The sequence below is a fragment of the Scyliorhinus canicula genome, chromosome 27 (assembly GCF_902713615.1).
Source record: "Scyliorhinus canicula chromosome 27, sScyCan1.1, whole genome shotgun sequence".
In the NCBI taxonomy this organism is placed as follows: domain Eukaryota; kingdom Metazoa; phylum Chordata; class Chondrichthyes; order Carcharhiniformes; family Scyliorhinidae; genus Scyliorhinus; species Scyliorhinus canicula.
Window position 1 is genome coordinate 8697892 of NC_052172.1, and position 19196 is coordinate 8717087.

General features: G+C 45.6%; 1 protein-coding gene across 1 annotated transcript in view; it reads right to left on the reverse strand.

The window, feature by feature from the left end:
- Positions 1-19196, reverse strand: part of LOC119957898 (ryanodine receptor 1-like) — a 463450-nt gene that overhangs the window by 106273 nt on the left and 337981 nt on the right. Inside the window, exons 72-76 of the mRNA XM_038786087.1 lie at positions 13378-13548; positions 12142-12201; positions 10345-10482; positions 9173-9285; positions 4215-4311 (exon numbers count right to left, since the gene is read on the reverse strand). Of these exons, the coding sequence (XP_038642015.1) occupies positions 4215-4311; positions 9173-9285; positions 10345-10482; positions 12142-12201; positions 13378-13548 (579 nt within the window). The remainder of the gene's footprint in view (positions 1-4214; positions 4312-9172; positions 9286-10344; positions 10483-12141; positions 12202-13377; positions 13549-19196) is intronic.

A 19196-nucleotide genomic window follows, 5' to 3' on the forward strand; every position in this document is an offset into this window, starting at 1 on the left:
CGGAGAAATCATTAGCAGACTCCCTGCATAAATAGAGCTGGCCAGTTTGGAACCAGCAGAGAGAGAGGAGTGATCAGCAAGGGAAGTTGCCGCTGTTGTATATATACATATGTTATTGTAAATAAATGTTATTTCTTTCTATCCTGAAAACTCGTGCTGGATTCTTCGTGGCTCTCATAAAAGGCATGAACCTCATTTTAATAGATTTTCATGAATTTAAATGTTGTTAGCGGGTCCTCCGCATGCTAAATGTTCATATTACATCGGTGAGGTTTACAACAGGTTTGGCCGGGTGCAAAGCAATCAAGGGGATTCCTTTGGGGGCGCAGAGGTGGTATGTGGTGATAGAGGGACATGCCCACCGGGGGCAGTGCATTTATTCCTGGTGGTGGGGAAGGGGGGGAAAGAGAGTGAGCGGACACTGAGGGGGGTTGAGGTGAGCCAGCGATACTTCCATGGTGTTGGTGTGGGGGGGGGGGGTCTGCAATGCTGGCAATGAGTGTCGGGGTGGGTGGGATCCCCTGCTACCTCTCTGACGGGGGCTGTTAAGCTGCACGATGTGCGGACGCCCTTTAAAGATGTCTGTGAATCTCTGTGGAGTTGGTTGCATGCGCTCTGAGGCTCCGCCTGACAGACTGATGACAGAAACCATGCCCGCTCATTCTTCTCCCCCTCGGAGATGCTCACCATTTGGTGGGAAATTTGGTCTGTACAACTGGAGAGTGAGATGCCAGTTTTCAGTCTGAGCCCATTCTGGTAAGATTTTGCCCATTGAAGGAGAGGTTGATGAAGAAGGGTGGGAGGAGGAATTTGTGGAGCATAAGCCCTGCTTTTGGTCTGTAAATACAGTGTAATTTTATGGCTTGAAAAAGTCTAGCATTGGTAAGAGTGCATATTTAGTCAATCCTTTGAACCAAATAGAATCGTGTGGCACTTGAAACACATTCTAATAGCTGATGTACCGATTAAGGGTTCCCTAGTCTGATTCCTAGGGCGCGCCATCCAACGGCCACGCTGTGCCTGAAAAGCAGCTCGCTGTAACGCCGTGTGGCCGACAGAATCCTGGAGACCCCGCTCCCGGGATCTACCCGGCTCACACCTGGGGGTGGAATGACTTTTTAGCAAATCTGCATTTTAAAGTGGGACAGCTAGTGTCACTTTAATGTGCAGATCCCAGAGGTACCCGAAGCGGGGGATCTATCCTCTTGGCATCGGAGACCTTGGGAGCGTCGCTCAGTACTGCTCTCCACAAACAGGGACCAGACGGGACCACACACTTCCCCCCCCCCCCCCCCCCAGGACCATGCCCTTTGGGCAGAGTGGCACCCTGGCACTGCTGGTGCCAACCAGGAACCCTAACAGTGCCAGCCAGGCACTGTCAAGGTGCCCAGGGGCACTGCCAGGTTGGCACTGCGAATGTTCCAAGCTGGCATTTTGTGTGTGCTGGCTATCGGGCTGGAGATGTTTGAAAGCCAGTGCCTCCTGGCGCTGTGTGCGCCTGAAAACACGCGTTGAAATATGCTCACTATGGGACTTGGATCCCTTATAGTTAAACGGCGCCCCTAGATCTCACTATTATTTATCTAGGTATTAGACCAAAGGGGTACCTTCTGGATTGTAAGCAGTGTGTACACTCGTGATGTTACTCTTGAAATAATAGTGTGGTTTCTGTGTTCCACCAGTCTAGTATTTCTCGGCAGCACACCGTTCCCTGGTGGAAGTTCCACTCCCACCACTCATCAATGGGATTTCCCACTGAAGCCACCCCACACCATCCGGAAATCTGCATGGGGATGCGCAGGGAAAGAGAATCCCAACAGCAGTGAATTTCAGCCAATATCTAGCCTAGAAACCAAGAAATATGGTATTCATAAACGAGATATTACACAGAAATTGGTCTAATATTTTGATTTGCAGATTGTGGCAAATTGATCATGATGCAAAATGGTCCCACAATCAAGTTGGGTTCATTATTACAAGTGTGCCTCTCTTTTCATATAACTGCCTTTTGTCTACTAGTAGGGCAGCATGGTAGCACAGTGGTTAGCACTGTTGCTTCACAGCGCTAGGGTCCCAGGTTCGATTCCCGGCTTGGGTCACTGTCTGTGCAGAGTCTGCACGTTCTCCCCGTGTCTGCGTGGGTTTCCTCCGGGTGCTCTGGTTTCCTCCCACAAGTCCCGAAAGGCGTGCTTGTGAGGTAATTGGACGTTCTGAACTCTCCCTCCGTGTTCCTGAACTGGCGACTAGGGACTTTTCACAGTAACTTCATTGCAGTGTTAATGTAAGCCTACTTGTGACAATAAAGATTATTATTATTATCACAGATGGGCAATTCTGGTAAGGATGAGCAAAGACATGAACTATCCAAGGCCCGAGCATACAGCCTAGCCTTGCTTACAAAAGAAGGAAGGTCTGGGTCATGTGAAGCACAGATGCTGAGCAAGTGAAATACACAGCATTGTGCAAAATCTAGTAGCGATGGAGAGGAAGGATAGAGATTCATGTTAGGCAAGGCAGGTTTGCACATACTGGTACGCATGGTTGCAGGGCAGCTCTTAGAAAGCAGCACTTAAGGCAGATCATCAGGTAGTTTATGCTTATGTGATTGTGTCAATCCAGGAATTTGTGTCTCAAGACTTGATCATTTGTGGCAAAATATTATAAAATGGCAAAATACATTAAAAAAATAACTAAAAGAATAGAAAACTAAATTCAGGAGAGTAGAGTAAAAATAAAAATTGTCATCCCATAGAAGTTTAAAAAGGTTAAGTGGGGTTACTGGGTTACAGGAATAGGGTGGCGGCGTGGGCTTAAGTGGGGTGCACTTTCCAAGGGCCGGTGCAGACTCGATGGGCTGAATGGCTTCCTTCTGCACTGTAAATTCTATGAAAACTATGAAGTAATTTTGAGGATGATTCCATGATTGGCCTGTGATGAGTACATGAAAATGGCTTATTGTCACGAGTAGGCTTCAATGAAGTTACTGTGAAAAGCCCCTAGTCACCACATTCCGGTGCCTGTCAGGGGGTTGGCATGAACCATTTAGCAAAGCTGAGGCCCTATATAATTACAGAACAAGACAGTTTAATAGGCACAAAACTTTCAATTATACAGATGCAACAGCTGGATAAGGCCCCAAATGTGATAATTAAGGCCTGAGTTCAGGGTTACTTTGGTTAAGAGAAAGAGGGTTGATATTTGTGGAGCATATGCAAATTGAGAGACACCAATTGAATTGATGTAAATAATAAATAACCTTTATTGCTAGCACTGTGGCTTCACAGGGCTGAGTCACTGTCTGTGCAGAGTCTGCACGTTCTCCCCGTGTCTGCGTGGGTTTCCTCCGGGTGCTTTGGTTTCTTCCCACAGTCCAAAGACGTGCAGGTTAGGTGGATTGGCCATGCTAAATTGCCCCTTAGTGACCAAAAAGGCTAGGAGGGGTTATTGGGATAGGGTGGAAGTGAGGGCTTAAGTGGGTTGGTGCACTCGATGGGCCGAATGGCCTCCTTCTGCACTGTATGTTCCATGTTTTATGTCACAAGTAGGCTTACATTAACATTGCAATGAAGTTACTGTGAAAAGCCCCGAGTCGCCATATTCCGGCCCCCATTCGGGTACACAGAGGGAGAATTCAGAATTCTCAACTGGTACGGGAATTGAACCCGCGCTGCTGGCCTTGTTCTGCATCGCAAACCAGCTGTCCAGCCCACTGAGCTAACCCAGCCCTAAATACAAATTATTTACCTGCACAAATATCCTTTGCAGTTTATTAAAGTGTTCATTACCCAAAACATTGCTTTTGTCCAGTTTGAATCAATCCATCATCTTCGTTCATTTTACACGTCATTCTTTGATCTCGCTTGTGAGCACAGATCCACTGGGTCTGGTGCACACATTTCTGCTGGTTCTAGTGAAACTGGTCCTTCAGATGTCAGGAGTTAAGGAGATGGGAGAGAATGTATAACAGAAGGATGACCTACAGGCTTTGCTGTGAAAGAGTTCTCAGCTGAAATGTATTCTTATACGAAAGACTTCATTCCATGGACTCATCTATTTCCAGTGTTCAGGAATGCGACACAGAGTGACAGGAGACAAGGCAAAACTCTGCCACAGACTGGACGCAAAAATACAAGCGACAGCACATGGTGCAGAAACAGGGTTGTACGTACTGGTACAGCACGGCTGCACGCCAGCTCACAGAAACCAGTACTTACAGCCAGATCATCTATTAGTTTATCTTCAAACGAATGCTCCTCGGTGTCAATCCAGGAATTTCTATAACTTTCGATGAAGAGGTTAGATGCGCGGTGCCTGAGGAAGGGCAAGAGTGAAAACAGGAGGGGTTGGGAATAAAGACACGACTTTAGCGGTTACACTCTTATCACACATCTGTTAGAGTTGGCACTTGCACAATTCTGCTCGGCTGATAGGTCAGAGGACACAGGAAGGTGTAAACAAAGACCTCAAAATGTTTTTTTATGCTAACCAGCTTGACTTTATCGATCTGCTGGCTTCACAATAGAGGAGTACGACCATGTTTCGTAGGAGATTCCAATCAGAAATGTGAGGTAGGCTACGCCCAAAACCTTCTAAAATGTAGCCATTTTTAAAAAATGAATCATCATGTAATTAAATTGTAGCATTGATAGAGGGGACCTTGAAATTACACAGCGTGAATATAACCGGTTGATCACTCAATGCATTCACAAGAAATCTGTTTTGACTGTCACTTGACATGTGGCATTAATACTTGAGAATATTCAACGTGCAATTTCAAGGTTGGAAATATTTTACAGTCGGTAAAAATATATCAGGCAGTTTATAAATTCACCGCAATTTATCCGATTTCTTTTAGAATCCTTGCTGAAAGCGCTTTAAAAATTCGGCCTTACGGGCGTTGGTCATTCCCCCACATTTTTCAAACCAAATACTCATTGGGATAATTCCTACTAAATAGAACGCCCATTAGTTTGGTTTTCTGCGGAGCTAAAGGATAATTTCAGATCCTCAGCTCGTTTCTCTGACCAAAAATGGAGGCTGCTAGGAAAACGCAGCAGGTCTCGCAGCATCTGTAGCGGGAGCGAGAGAGAGAGAGAGAAGCAGATTAATATTTCGAGGCCTTTTGACTCTTCATCGGTTAACCCTGCCTTCTCTCCCTGTGGATGCTGCCAGACCTACTGGGTTTTCCCCAACACACTCTGCTCTGGTTTCAGATTCCCAGTACCCGCAGTGTTTTGCTGCTCTGACCAATCAGGCGCTGCAGTAATTGTGCAACATGCTTGTCAATGGACCATGTGTATTGCTAACGAAGATTTAGTGTCAGTGGTGGTCACGCAAAGCCTACGTTACCATCAGTAGGTATACTAGACTTGCAAAGTCCATTTCCTCACACGCTCTGCGAAGCCACAACTCTCGATAGGCGTTCATGAAGTAATAGCTAATTTTGTGTCTGAGAGAAGGGGATAAATGTTCTACATTCAAGTCTTTCTGAGCAATATGGCTGTTGCAGAAATTGTTCAGACACCAACATAAATCACAACTGGGTACTGAGAACAAAAGGGGTGCAGTTAAACACAATAGCACTTTCAATGCTCACTCAATGGAAAAGATAATGTAAGTGTGAAGGTTGTAAAAAAAACTTTGATATTTGGCTTTATTATTTTCGCAATGTTCTCCCAAGTTCAAGACTCATTCCTGTAGCTCTAAAAGCAGAGTCAAATCCTGAAGGTCCAAACATTAGTTTGTTACAACTCTGGTATACATCTGTTAAGGTAACAAAGCAAGTACTCCAACCAGCATATTGCTGAACAGTCAGTGATCCGGGGTGGCACGGTGGTGCAATGGTTAGCACTGATGCCTTACGCTGCCGAGGTCCCAGGATCGATCCCGGCTCTGGGTCACTTTCCGTGTGGAATTTGCATATTCTTCCCGTGTTTGCGTGGGTTTCATCCCCACAACCCAAAGATGTGCAAGGTAAGTGGATTGAACATGCTAAATTGCCCCTTAATTGTAAAAAATAAATTGGGTACTCTAAATTTATAAAAAAAATAAACAGTCAGTGATCCACAGAGTATTTTATTTATTTATTTTAAACTTAGAGTACTCAATTCATTTTTTCCAATTAAGGAGTAATTTAGTGTGGCCAATCCACCTAACCTGCACATCTTTGGGTTGTGGAAATGAAACCCACGCAAACACGGGAGGAATGTGCAAACTCCACACGGACAGTGACCCAGAGCCGGGATCGAACCTGGGACCTCAGCGCCCTGAGGCAGCAGGGCTAACCCACTGCGCCACCGTGCTGCCCTACCACAGAGCATTTTAAAGTTGTGAAATAAAAAGCACCTTTGTATGCATTTTAAAAACTAAACTGCAAAACTGCCTTGGTACAGGACATGGGATAATTTGAGGAGGATGGCAGTGTGCTGGCGAAAAAAAATATACCCACCACCAGCTTCGTTAGATAAAGGATGAGTGCTTTTTCCATGTTTAAAAGTACCATAAAACTGTGGGTTAGAAATGGTTCCTGTTGTCTGCAAGGCACCAGCTCAATAAAAATGAATCCTGGATCGAATATCAGGCACTCCTTGGATTTGTTCATTCAGCTGCAGGGAGCGATCCTGAATTTCAGTATGCACACTATCAGCACGCCTCTGACATTTAGGGTGTCTAACAGCACGAGCTGGCTTCTGCCGTTCTCCAGCTGGATGTTTCCCGGCGGCTCGCTGTTAGTGGGATTCTACACCGCTTGTCAATTAGATTTCCCATGGAAGCCACCCGTGCTGCCGGGTAACCCATGGGCACGAGCGCTCTGGCCGGCGGGAAAAGTGAACAAGCTTGAATGCAGCACAAAATTTAAAGCAAATGCTTGTACTTCCTCCAAACTGCTGAATCGAAATGTTGGGAAACTCAACCAAAAATCGAACTAACATTTCTAAGGGGTGGAACATCTATCACTGACCATCGCCCACGGCTGGTCAGATGATTTATGGTTTAGTCAATAATTATTTGATTTTGCCGTGCTTTTCCTCTCCTCTTTTATTGGCAACAGAATGAATCTTCGAGCTGCTCCTGAATTTTTGACTGTGATTATACTCAGAGTTCTCTCTGTGTGTTAGGTCAGTTAGCAACAGGTTTCACTCGGAGTTACGCACGCACTCACTCTCTTTTAGGGGCCATCGTATTTCGGGACCGGTTTAGCTCAGTTGGCTGGACAGCTGGTTTGTGATGCGGAGCGAGGCCAGCAGCGTGGGTTCAATTCCCCGTACCGGCTGAGGTGATTGATGAAGGCCCCGCCTTCTCAACCTTGCCCCTTGCCCGAGGTGTGGTGACCCTCAGGTTAAATCACCACCAGTCCGCTCTCCCCCTTCAAAGGGGAAAACAGCCTGTGGCCATCTGGGAGTTTGGCAACTTTACCTTTGCAATGCATTTTTCCATAAATAGCTTTCAATCAGCCTGTGACAATCAAGGAAAAAAAAACTCTACCCCCCCGCCCTCTTCAAAACCACTCTGTTTAGATTCATTTATTACATATAGAGGCTCAAAAACAAAAAAGCTAAAGATAATTTCAAAATGTCCTTTTGTGACATAGGTAACTACAAACAAATCCCATTGTGCGAACGATCATACGGTAGATTCAAAAAGAATCTCTGCATCGCATCGGCGGTGCAAAGCCAACCAGAGAGGAGGCAGCAAATGACAGGGTGAACTATGTCAATCTGCCAGTTTTTATCAAAGTGAAGCGTTGAAGTCACAAAAGCTTCCGAGGTCACAGAAGACACTACATAAAAGCAAGCACTTTCTTTCAAATTGTTAATGAGATGACAGTCAGTACGCTTCTGTACTGGGGCAGTAATTCTGCACCCAAACCTCTCGGGGGTGTGTGTGGGGGGGGGGGGGGGGGGGGGGGGGGGGGGGTTGTTGGGTTACGGGTATAGGGTGGATACGTGGGTTTGAGTAGGGTGATCATTGCTCGGCACAACATCGAGGGCCGAAGGGCCTGTTCTGGGCTGTGCTGTTCTATGTTCTAATCGCAAAGAAAGACAGTTGGCTGAATTCTCCATTTGGGAGACTAAGTCCCCACGTCAGGAAAACTGGCGCAAAATGACCACCGATTCACCGTTTAGCTGTGGGCTAACAGGGAGGCAGCATAGAGCTCGCAGTTCTAGATGCCGATACGGCCTTAAGCATTTCCGGGTCCGTGGCCGTGCATGGCGTCGGCATGCAGCGGCCGTGCCGTGCTTCAGGGCGGACTCAGCCCACGGACTCGGACCGCAAAAATAGTGCCCCCCCCCTTTGGCCGTTCGTGCGTCCCGGGGGATGCCCGCCCACAGTGGCCCTCAGCCCAAATGAAACCACCCCCCCCCCCCCCCCCCGCTGCCGGACTGAGTCCGCAGCCGCCACGCTAAGTTCACGTAGGTCAGACTACACGTGTCCCACGCTGTCGGGGACTCGGCCGGTCGGGGATGGAGCATCGCGGGATGGGCCTCAGGCAATGGAATACGCGGCACGTCTCTCCACCCCCCCCTCGCCCAACTTGACTTTGGTGTCAGGAAGTGGAGAATCCAGCCCAGTATCACCATCACATTAACTTTAAGGATCATTGCAGTCTGCAGTAACAACAGGTAGGCAGAATTATAAATCAGACAAAGTCAGGGCATTAACATCTTGCGTAATATCACTGAAGAGCTGTTTCCACACAAGTTTTGCTTATGAATGTGATGTTCACTGAATGAAAAATTGTTAAAAGAAAAAAAAGTCTGGGTTTTATTCCACTGCTAAACCAAACCAAAATATACACGGTTCGACCATGGGGAGAAGAACACTGTAACCGTTATCTCGAAGTTTCCAAATCTTCCAGGCCATGTCTATTTTTGTACCAGTTTCTGTTCGACTTAGCTGTCTTGTGGGGGCACACAACACTGAATAGATTATCACTCAATATTTACCACATTCTCCTACGATTTAATTTACTGGAGCTAACGATTTATAGGAACAAATTACTGTCTTGAAATAATGCAAAAAAAAATGTTCAGCTAGATTTATCGTTCCTTCATTATTAATGGGCTAAAAATAGTGTCTAGTACCAGCAGTTTTAAATAGATATATACTGTGGCTTGATACCTGGAAAGACCAGCAGCCCTTTTCTGTACTACGTTGAATGTTGGCTTACCTTGGTAGGTTATACAGTGGAGTCATTCTGAAGCACGCTACCACAGCTCTCCTACGCTGTTTTGACAAGAGCTTGTACCAAACCATCTTCTTGGACTTGAAAGGATGCTCTGTCTAATCAACAAATCAATTCCAATGCGTTACTGACGTGACGAATTACATAAAATGCACATGGTCCCCCTGAATATGGGAGCCATTTTAGGGAGGGGTTTACCGCACTCAACTTGGTGACGCGATGAGTCCGCTGAATCTCGCGAGAGGCCTTCCACGAGATCCGCGACTCTTGAGACTTTGCGCGATATTCAACCGAACCTCGTGAGGAGCCGCGATCTGGATCTCGCACTCATCGGGTGAGATCCAAATCGGCATATTTAAAAGGAGCCCGACACGCCATTTTCTCCAGGCGCCCGGGAACTAATGGCCTCCCCCCAGTGAGGTCTTGAACGGACGTCCTTTAGTACTGGTCCACACAAACGTGGACCAGGTGTAATGGCACCTGGTGGGCTTCGCAGACAATTGGAGACCCTAGAGTGGTCGTGGATAGGGCAGAGTGGCTCCCTGGCTCCCCCTCTGGCATCCAGACACTGTCAGCATGGCACTGGCAGGGTGCCTGGGTGGTACTACCAGGCTGGCAGGGCAACTGCCAGGATGGCAGTGCTCAGGTTTCCGGGCAGTACTGCCAAGGGTCAGGGCCCTCGAGGGCCATGCCCATGAAAGGGGGAATGAGAGGGGGGGGGGGGTTATGAAAGGGAGGAGTGAAGGGTGGGTATGGAGGGCGTTAAGGGTGGGTATCTTGAAAGGCGGTGGGGAGGCCTGTAAAGGGGGCCTCTCAGCGACCCCATAGCGGGGTGTCCTCTTTTGGGGGGCTGTGGGGTAATGCCCATGGGGGTGCTGGAGGTCAAAGATCACGGGGTCTGAGCTGAGACAAGGTGAGTACATCGCTAAGGCAATTAGACCCAGATTGGCGAATCAGCAGAGAGTAAACCCAAATGGTTTTGTACCATTTTATGGTTTTACATTCTGAATGTTGCCGATCGTCAAAGATTAACAATACATTAAAAAATACATGGGACCCATGACCGGGGATTACTGCTAATCTTTCATCTTTGATGCGAGTTTTCCTTAACAATACAGACGACAAACTCAAAACATATTAGTCACAGACGTTTGTACCTGCTCCAAGTGAAACAGGACAGCAGACACTTCCTGCACGCGTTTGACAATTTTATCAGGGTCATTGCTGTCTTCAGCCTTTCCAGCCATGTCTTTATACAGAGCCATCTGCCATCGCATAGATGAAGCATTCTCACACTGCAAAACACATTTATAAAACTTGCTTCACGTCCAATCACTTCACAATTTGGCCCAACCCAAGCTCCTCCCACCATTCACTGAAGAATTACAGAACCACTTCAGTCAGGAGGAGGCCATTCGGCCCATCGAATCTGCACCGACCCTCCCAAGGCCCACTCCCCCTGCCCTATCCTCATAACCCCACCGAACCTGCACATCTTTGGATATTTAGGGGCAATTTAGCATGGCCAAGCCACCTAACCTGCAATCTTTGGACTGTGGGAGGAAACCTACGTAGACACGGGGAGAACGCGCAAACTCCACACAGACAGTCATCCGAGGTCCCAACTGAACCCGGGTCCCTGGCCCTGTGAGACAACACCACTTCTTCAAATCGTCAGGAGGGTCTTTTTGCTCAGTGAGTAGTTTCCTGGCTTCTGAGCACTGGATTCACGTCTGTCAGTGTCGTTTTGAATACAGAGCGTTCTTATAAGCCTTCCATCCACCTAATTGTTTTACTGGTAGCTGTTGAGGGGTCTGAGCTTGTGCGAGCTTGGGTGGGTTTATCAGTCTGCAAGAGCACAGTTCTTCAAAGTCGGGGGCGCGACCCGCGGGTGGGTGTCGGGAGGGTCGCAGAGCCGTTGTCCACGGCGCTCCCGATCGCGCAAATCCCCGCGCAGCAGCGACTTTTCATAATGCCGGCTGCAAGCGGCCGCGGGACATGTGGGAAAAAAAATATTCGGCCGCATTGCGCATGCGCGCCGATCATCGGACACGCATGCGCAGTGCGGCCGCTAATTTTTTTTAAACAGTTGCAGCTTTTTATTTTACAAGTTCTGTAGTGGTTTTTATTAATTTATTCCTTTATTTTATTCATTTAATTTTTATTTTTTTCATTTATTTTATTCATTTTTTTTTACAAGTTCGGGGTGGGGGGGGGGGGTTTATTCATTTTTTTCATTTATTTAATTCATTTTATCTTTTTTTACAAGTTCGGGGGGGGGGGGGGGGGTTTAATCATTTTTTTTCATTTATTTTACTCATTTCCATTGGAGGAGCGCGTATGAGGGCCAAAGGGACCCAAAACCATTTCCTCCATTTTTGTCAGCGGCAAACAAGGTAAGAGAAAATGGTGGGTCGCGGAGGTCAGCCGCCGTGGGTCGCGAAGGTCGGCCGGGTTGGGCCCCGAAGGTTGGCCGGTTGATAAAAATGGGTCCCCGAAAATGGGGGGGGGGGGAGAGAAGAGGAGAGAAATGGCTCCTCTGCTGGAGAAAACAGCAATAACTCTGGATTCTTTTGCTTTGTTTCATACACTTCTTCATGGAGATCATAGGGAATGACGATACTTCATGTTACAGACTTTGACGTTAATATTATGGAGCCAATAAAGAGGCCCAGGTATCAACATTGCCTAATCATCCAGTATTTCACACATAAGTTAACTGGATGGAAAATCCGGTAAATTCAGTTGTGGCGGACAATATTCCCTGTTTTGCCCCATGCATTCGGCACAGACGATCCAAAGGCACTCACTAAAATTTCAGGAAAATCTATATGAGCGGCGATCGATTGAACTTGGAGCCAACTGGAGATTGAGAAAACATGGGAGTTATCTTGATGATTGAAAAAAAAACACAGAAATGTCTTTCATCTCATTTTGAAATGACATTATTTTACCTTTCCTTGCAAGTGGAGATTGCCCTGAAGAAACTCTCGTACTTCTTCATCTGTGTCTTTCTGCCAGGATTGTTAGAAAAGAGAGAGAGAGTAGGTCAGTGCCGCAAAGCATCAAACTCCCGACATCAGGTGGACTGCAGCAGTTCAAAAAGACAGTTCACCACCGCCTTGTCAAGGGCAATTAGGAGTGGGCAATAAAGCTGGGCTAGCCAGTAGTAATGCCTACATCCCATGAAAGAATAAATGAGAAAAACACCAATGTGCTTAAGCTATTCTAATTTCCCTTTGGGCTCATGCCTTTTAAAATTTTTTTAGAGTACCCAATTCATTTTTTCCAGTTAAGAGGGCAATTTAGCGTGGCCAATCCACCTACCCTGCACATCTTTGGGTTGTGGAGGCGAAGCCCACGCTGACACTGGGAGAATGTGCAAACTCCACACGGACAGTGACCCGGGCTGGGATCTGAAGTGTTGGCTAGTGTAGACTTGAGAGATGAATAGACACTTCCAACATTGATGAAGGTTCAACTCAATTTTATTAACTAACCTAACTAACACACAATGACTGTGGGTCTAAATGATGCAAACTTAAACTGGAGGCCTAAGCCTTGTCCGAACCAGTTGATATTCTCAGCACGTGGTGTGAGTCTGTGCTGGGCTGGATGAGTTCTTGTTACACTCAGAGGCAGCATCCAGAATGAGCGGGCACCGTGGTGCCCTCTGCCTTTATAATGTGTGTATTCTAACTGGTGATTGGCTGCGGTGTTTGTACATGTTGATTGGTCCCTGTGTGTGTACATCAGTGTGTGTCTGCACCATGATATACTGGTGTATATTATGACAGGATCGATCCTGCAACCTCGGCGCCGTGAGGCAGCAGTTTTAACCACTGCGCCGCCATGCTGCCCCTTGACCTCACGCCTTTAATTGTACCCTTACCAATACATATATTTGTTTGTTTCTGATACAGTGACCAAGAACAGGTTTCTCTGTAGGACCAGCTTAGTGTATGGTAAATCACTTTAAGATATGGTGTCTTGTATCTTACAGTTCTCCCTGTACAATTTAGCATTCGACTAGCATTTAATTAGTTCACCACACATTCACTGATAGATCAATCATAGAATCCCTACAGCGCAGATCTCCAATGATTAATTCCTAATTCCGGAAATACTATTGTCAAGCATTTCATTGATACACTCATTACTGCAAACATTCCTGAAAATTCATCACTTACCAAGGCATATCTTGTTTTAGCTATGTTAATCAGCTCTTGATCAGCAGGTGAACACATGTTCAGGCCAATGGGAAGCATTTTTTTAAGGGTTGCTACAATGAGTGATGTCTGAACGGAGTAGCGGTCACCTCGCTTCTGCTTTTTTGTTCGTTCCTGATCAGAGCCTCCGGACTGAAGTTAACAGTGAAAACAGTTTACAAAAATCACGTTCAAATCATACGCGGCATCTTTCTTAAGGCAACAGTTTTAAAGGTGCAAATCCCAAGTTGCAGGTGCAAAGGTATGTTATCAAAAAGGACCCAGTGCACACAAATAGAATCTTATGAAACATCCCCATGGTGTTACATTTGGAAAAATATACAGGATATTGAACCAGTGATGGTTCAAGTGCTTCAACAATCGGGCGTGACTGAGATTCATGCACAAGAATTAACCATTACCTGGTATAATATTCCATATATTTTGTTCGTATTGTTCATTTGGGATTAAAAAGTCATGGGACACGAGCTATTAGGTGATGTTTTCATATATGGATGTCATATTTTTACCTTAACTGTTGGGAAATAATCTTCACAGTAACTGCAAATATAACAACAATGCCCATAGAATAAATATATTTATACAGGGCTTAAGATAAGAATTCGAGTCACAAATCATTCAACTTTTGACTAAATATTATTAATTTACGACTAGATAATTTACAGAACCTAAATAAAAGCATTGGCTTCCAGAATTTCCTGCAGCGGTATCCTATCTGAACCCCTGTTTATATACACACAATGCCACACATGCATTCACTCACAGTATGGGCATAACATAGACTTTAAACACCTGCAACTTTGACAAAAAGACTGTCTTATTCTTCTCCTGTTTTCTCCTTAATCCACCCAAGGTACTGATTAGTACCAGGTCCCTATAGGTGCCAACTTCTCTCTCATGCCTCAATCCGAGTGGCCAATCTTCATGTGCAAGTCTCCAAAATGAGTATCATCGAGTTATTTAACAATAGGAGGGTAACGGCTCAGCCTGAACCGCTTGTCGTTCCAACAGAGGCCAGGGGGGAAATTAATTGAAGCTGAAACTCTTCTGGTCTTCCTAGGGCCGGGAACATTGAGATCCAGGTACCGACCCGGATAGGAGATCAGCCAATGGAACAGATCGACAAGTAAACTGAGGGCGAGTGAGGAATCTGCTGCCAGGTCAACCCAGGCCAGAGGAGGTTTTAGCCTGCAGAAGAGGCCAAAAAAAAGGTAAATGTCTTTATTTCCCTTATCGGTATGGGAGGAGCAGGTCTTCCTTCAAGCACCACAGGGAAAACTTAGGCCTCTACAGCTTTGAATTCTCCTCCCTTCCCAAACGCGGAACCACTGCAATGTGTCCCTTCAGATTTTATCACGGATGAATGGCAAGCTGTGGCCTGGCTGATTTCCCACGGCTTGCTCATTCCATTAAGGAGTTCAAATAGCCCAGGCCTCATTTCTGCAGCCCTCGATGTTGCTCCCCAGCCATCCAAAACCCCTTTGGAATTAAAACCGGGGCCTAGTTATACACGGGTCACGCCAAAGACCTTTCTGCTCTGTCCAAGCACGTATTGCATTAGTTCACAACATTGTTGCTTTTTAATTCTCATGCCATTAGCCCAATTTTAAGGCAAAATGCAGCGCAGGAGATGCAGAATATGCCGCAACAAGTAAGCACTTAGCCCATTTTAAACACCTGGGCAACTTTACTATTTTTCAGTAAGAAGTCTTCCAACACCAGGTTAAAGTCCAACAGGTTTGTTTCAAACACTAGCTTTCGGAGCACTGCTCCCTCCTCAGGTGAATGAGCAGTAGTAAACACCTGTAACTTTGGCAAAGAGATTGCCTTATTCTTCTCCTGGTTTCACCTTAATCTACCAAAGATACGAATTAGTACCACGTCACTACAGGTGCAGTAGGAGCAGTGAAGGAGGCGTGCTCCGAAAGCTAGTGTTTGAAACAAACCTGTTGGACTTGAACCGGGTGTTGTAAGACTTCTTACTGTGCTCACCCCAGTCCAACGCCGGCATCTCCACATCATTACTATTTTTCAGGAGAGTCTCCTGCCTGACCATGGTGGCAGGTGATTATGATCAGAGGAAACCGGGAACAAGGATGGCTCGAGGTTTTCTTGTGAGGTCTGGGAAGCACTCCTGCTCCCCCTCCCCCCAATCTGGCTCACAAGCAAACCATTTAAAAATGCGCTCAAACTTTCCTCAGTGGACCTCAACTGGCCTGGGGTTCTCCGCGACACATCTGAACGTCACTGTGTGCGCGCCACGGGGTTTAAAATGTCAAGGTCTGAATAATGCTACCTGACCCAAACTTCATGAATATTTAGGGGGCCCTTACCTGCCTGTCGCGAGGGCCTCATATGCCCCCTGAGACTCAGGTTAAAATGTTGGGCACTTCCGATGAGATATTAAGTACTCTACCCTTATTTCAACTCCTGCACGCACTTTTTTAAGCTAATTATAGACGAAACGAGAAAAAAAAACAAATGCTGGAAATCTGAAGGAAAACAGAAAATTTGGAAATTCACAGGTCAGCCATCTACCTTTCTTTTTCAGATGCAAACAGACCTGTTGTGCATTTGCAGCATTGTATTTTATTGCCGAATCGAACTGTGGTTTTATGTTTCATTTTTAAAAAAACGTTAAGAAATAAATTTCCATTCACGACCTTGATCTCATTATAATAAGACACTGCAGTAATGACAATTGTGTGAGAGAGATTACACGAGAATGGTGATGGGATTGAAGTCGATTCAACGTTTGAAAACCAAAGACTGCGTTGACAACTCTGGGGGGGGGGGGGGGGTGAAATTAGTCATTAACAGCAGCGCAAAAAAGGTGATTAAAAAAAAAGCAGTATACTGTTCGGGACCCTGTCCTTTCTTTCCCAACAGCACGTGTAAAACTGGCATGCACTGGTTGGCCTAATGATCTCTTCTCTCTCTCTGCCTTTTATCCTAAAAAGGCTGCCGATTCATTATCACTCATTCAACGTCTAAAGATCAATTTTATCCTGTTCATTAAAGTAAACGGCAAATGCATGGAATGAGGTTAGATTGAAAGTTAGATCATAGATCATAGAATTTACAGTGCAGAAGGAGGCCATTCGGCCCATCGAGTCTGCATCGGCTCCTGGAAAGAGCACCCTACCCAAGGTTAACACCTCCACCCTATCCCCATAACCCAGTAACCCCATCCAACACTAAGGGCAATTTTGGGCACTAAGGGCAATTTATCATGGCCAATCCACCTAACCTGCACATCTTTGGACTGTGGGAGGAAACTGGAGAACCCGGAGGAAACCCACACAGACACGGGGATGATGTGCAGACTCTGCACAGACAGTGACCCAAGCCGGAATCGAACCTGGGACCCTGGAGCTGTGAAGCGATTGTGCTATCCACAATGCTGCCTAATTTACGAGCACGTTACTCAAACCCGTGTGTCTGAGTGCACTGACATTCCTCAGAGTTGCGTTTTGATAAGGGGGGGGGGGGGGGGGGGAAACAAGTCAAAAATAAGAAATACTTGGCTAAGAATGTGGTGGTTACGTGTTGGAGGTCTAATCATGCCTTCCACTATTTATTCACTTATCAGGAAAAATGGACTGTGTGAATTGATATTATTTAGTCGATACTAGTTTGGATTTGTGACCCACAAGTCTGCTGTATGTTACATTAATGCTGGCTCTTCAAAAATGAGCTTAACCACAAAGGCTCTGCGTCACCCTTTAAATATCTACGTCAGATCAAGTTAACTATAGCATCTATAGTTTGCACTCCATCAGAAGGAATTAACTTCATTAAATCAAAACATGGTAGCTAAAATAGGAGTTTTCTAAAAATAAATTTAGAGCACCCAATTCATTTTCCAATTAAGGGGCAATTTAGCGTGGCCAATCCACCTAACCTGCACATCTTTTGGGTTGTGGGGGCGAAACCCACGCAGACACGGGGAGAATGTGCAAACTCCACACGGACAGTGACCCAGAGCCGGGATCGAACCTGGGACCTCGGCGCCGTGAGGCTGCAGGGCTAACCCACTGCGCCACCATGCTGCCCCTCTAAAATAAGAGTTAACTGCTGCTTTGGTATCTTATCCATCATAATCCTGCACACTTCCTGAAGCGCCTGTAAAATACTGAGATACATTTACTGACATTTAAAAGTATTGATATTTGGAGACGTCGTAGCAATTCCTGCTGACGTGAACAATCTAAGAACAGACTGGTCTTGCACTCTTCAATTGGAAAATACTTCACTTATTTTGCTTTGCCTTTTAGCTTTAACCAAAACTGATTAGTTATTCGGAGACTTGCAGTGTTTTAATCAGAAAAAAAAAAACCAATCTCATTCTCGTATTCAGGGAAGGGATTAAAAAAAAGGTCAAATGATCAGGAGTTTAGAAGGGCAAGTCCTTGCTCTCAAATCCTTTTTACTCATTCTGTGCAAAGCAGGCATGTCAAGGCTGTTATGATATTAATCACAGTATTAAGGATTATTTTTAATCCTGTTATTTTTCTTTGTTGCTAAACGCACTTGGTCCAAGTTTGATTAGGAGTTATGGGGCTCTTAACATCCCACATTCGTTTTGCGCCATTTTACACTGATTGTCATTATTGCTGCCGATTGTTACGGTGATCAAAGGGCCTCAAATGGCATGTTTACTGTCAGGAATATCAATGTAGCACACTACAGTGAAATACCCAATTTGCAAAATTCAATCACACAGATTGACTGTAATTGCATATAAAACAAAAGCCAGCATATTCTATCGTTACGATCAATTTAGATCCCGCTTAGACTCGAAAGCACTAACGTTTGACTTTATCAGCCGAGCTATTTCACAATTAATCTTTCTCCCTCATGAATAAATTTAATTGGGAGTCAAACCATCCTACGCAGTAGTGACCTCTAAATGCATTAACGCGTTTGTATGAAATTTCCTCTGGCATTTTAAGAACAACATTCACCCTTTTATTGTATTTTGTTCACTTGCTGTAATTGTACAATGCAACTTCAGTCTAATTGGCACAACTCACATCGACTGCCAGTCTGTAATCTGGTCAATTTTATATATTTTGATGGATCATTTGAATCCTGAAGCAAGTCCAGATCATTCACTAACACTGTATAATTGTGGCAGCAGGGTGGCTCAGTAGGTTAGCCCTGCAGCCTCACGCCGCTGAGGTCCCAAGTTCGATCCCGGCTCTGGGTCACTGTCCGTGAGGAGTTTGCACATTCTCCCCGTGTTTGCGTGGGTTTCGCCCCCACAACCCAAAGATGTGCAAGGTAGGTGGATTGAACACGCTAAATTGCCCCTTAGTTGGAAAAAATTAATTGGGTACTCTAAATTTAAAAAAAAACACTGTATAATTGTATCTATTTGATGTAGAACAAAAACAATCGTCTGCTTTATACTTTAACTACAAGAAGCTTGGATTCACTCCATGTCTAAATGCACTCTGTATTTTGTTTTATAAATTTAGAGTACCCAATTCATTTTTTCCAATCAAGGGGTAATTTAGCGTGGCCAATCCACCTACCTTGCACATCTTTGGGTTGTGGGGGCGAAACCCACGCGAGCACGGGGGAGAATGTGCAAACTCTACACAGACAGTGACCCAGGGCCGGGATCGAACCTGGGACCTCAGGCGCCGTGAGGCAGCAGGGCTAACCCACTGCGCCACCGTGCTGCCCCACTTCGTATTTTTTTTTAAACTCCACATCCAAATGAAATAATGGGGCAAATGGTTAAAGGGTTTTCTTTGGAATCAAAAAAGTGG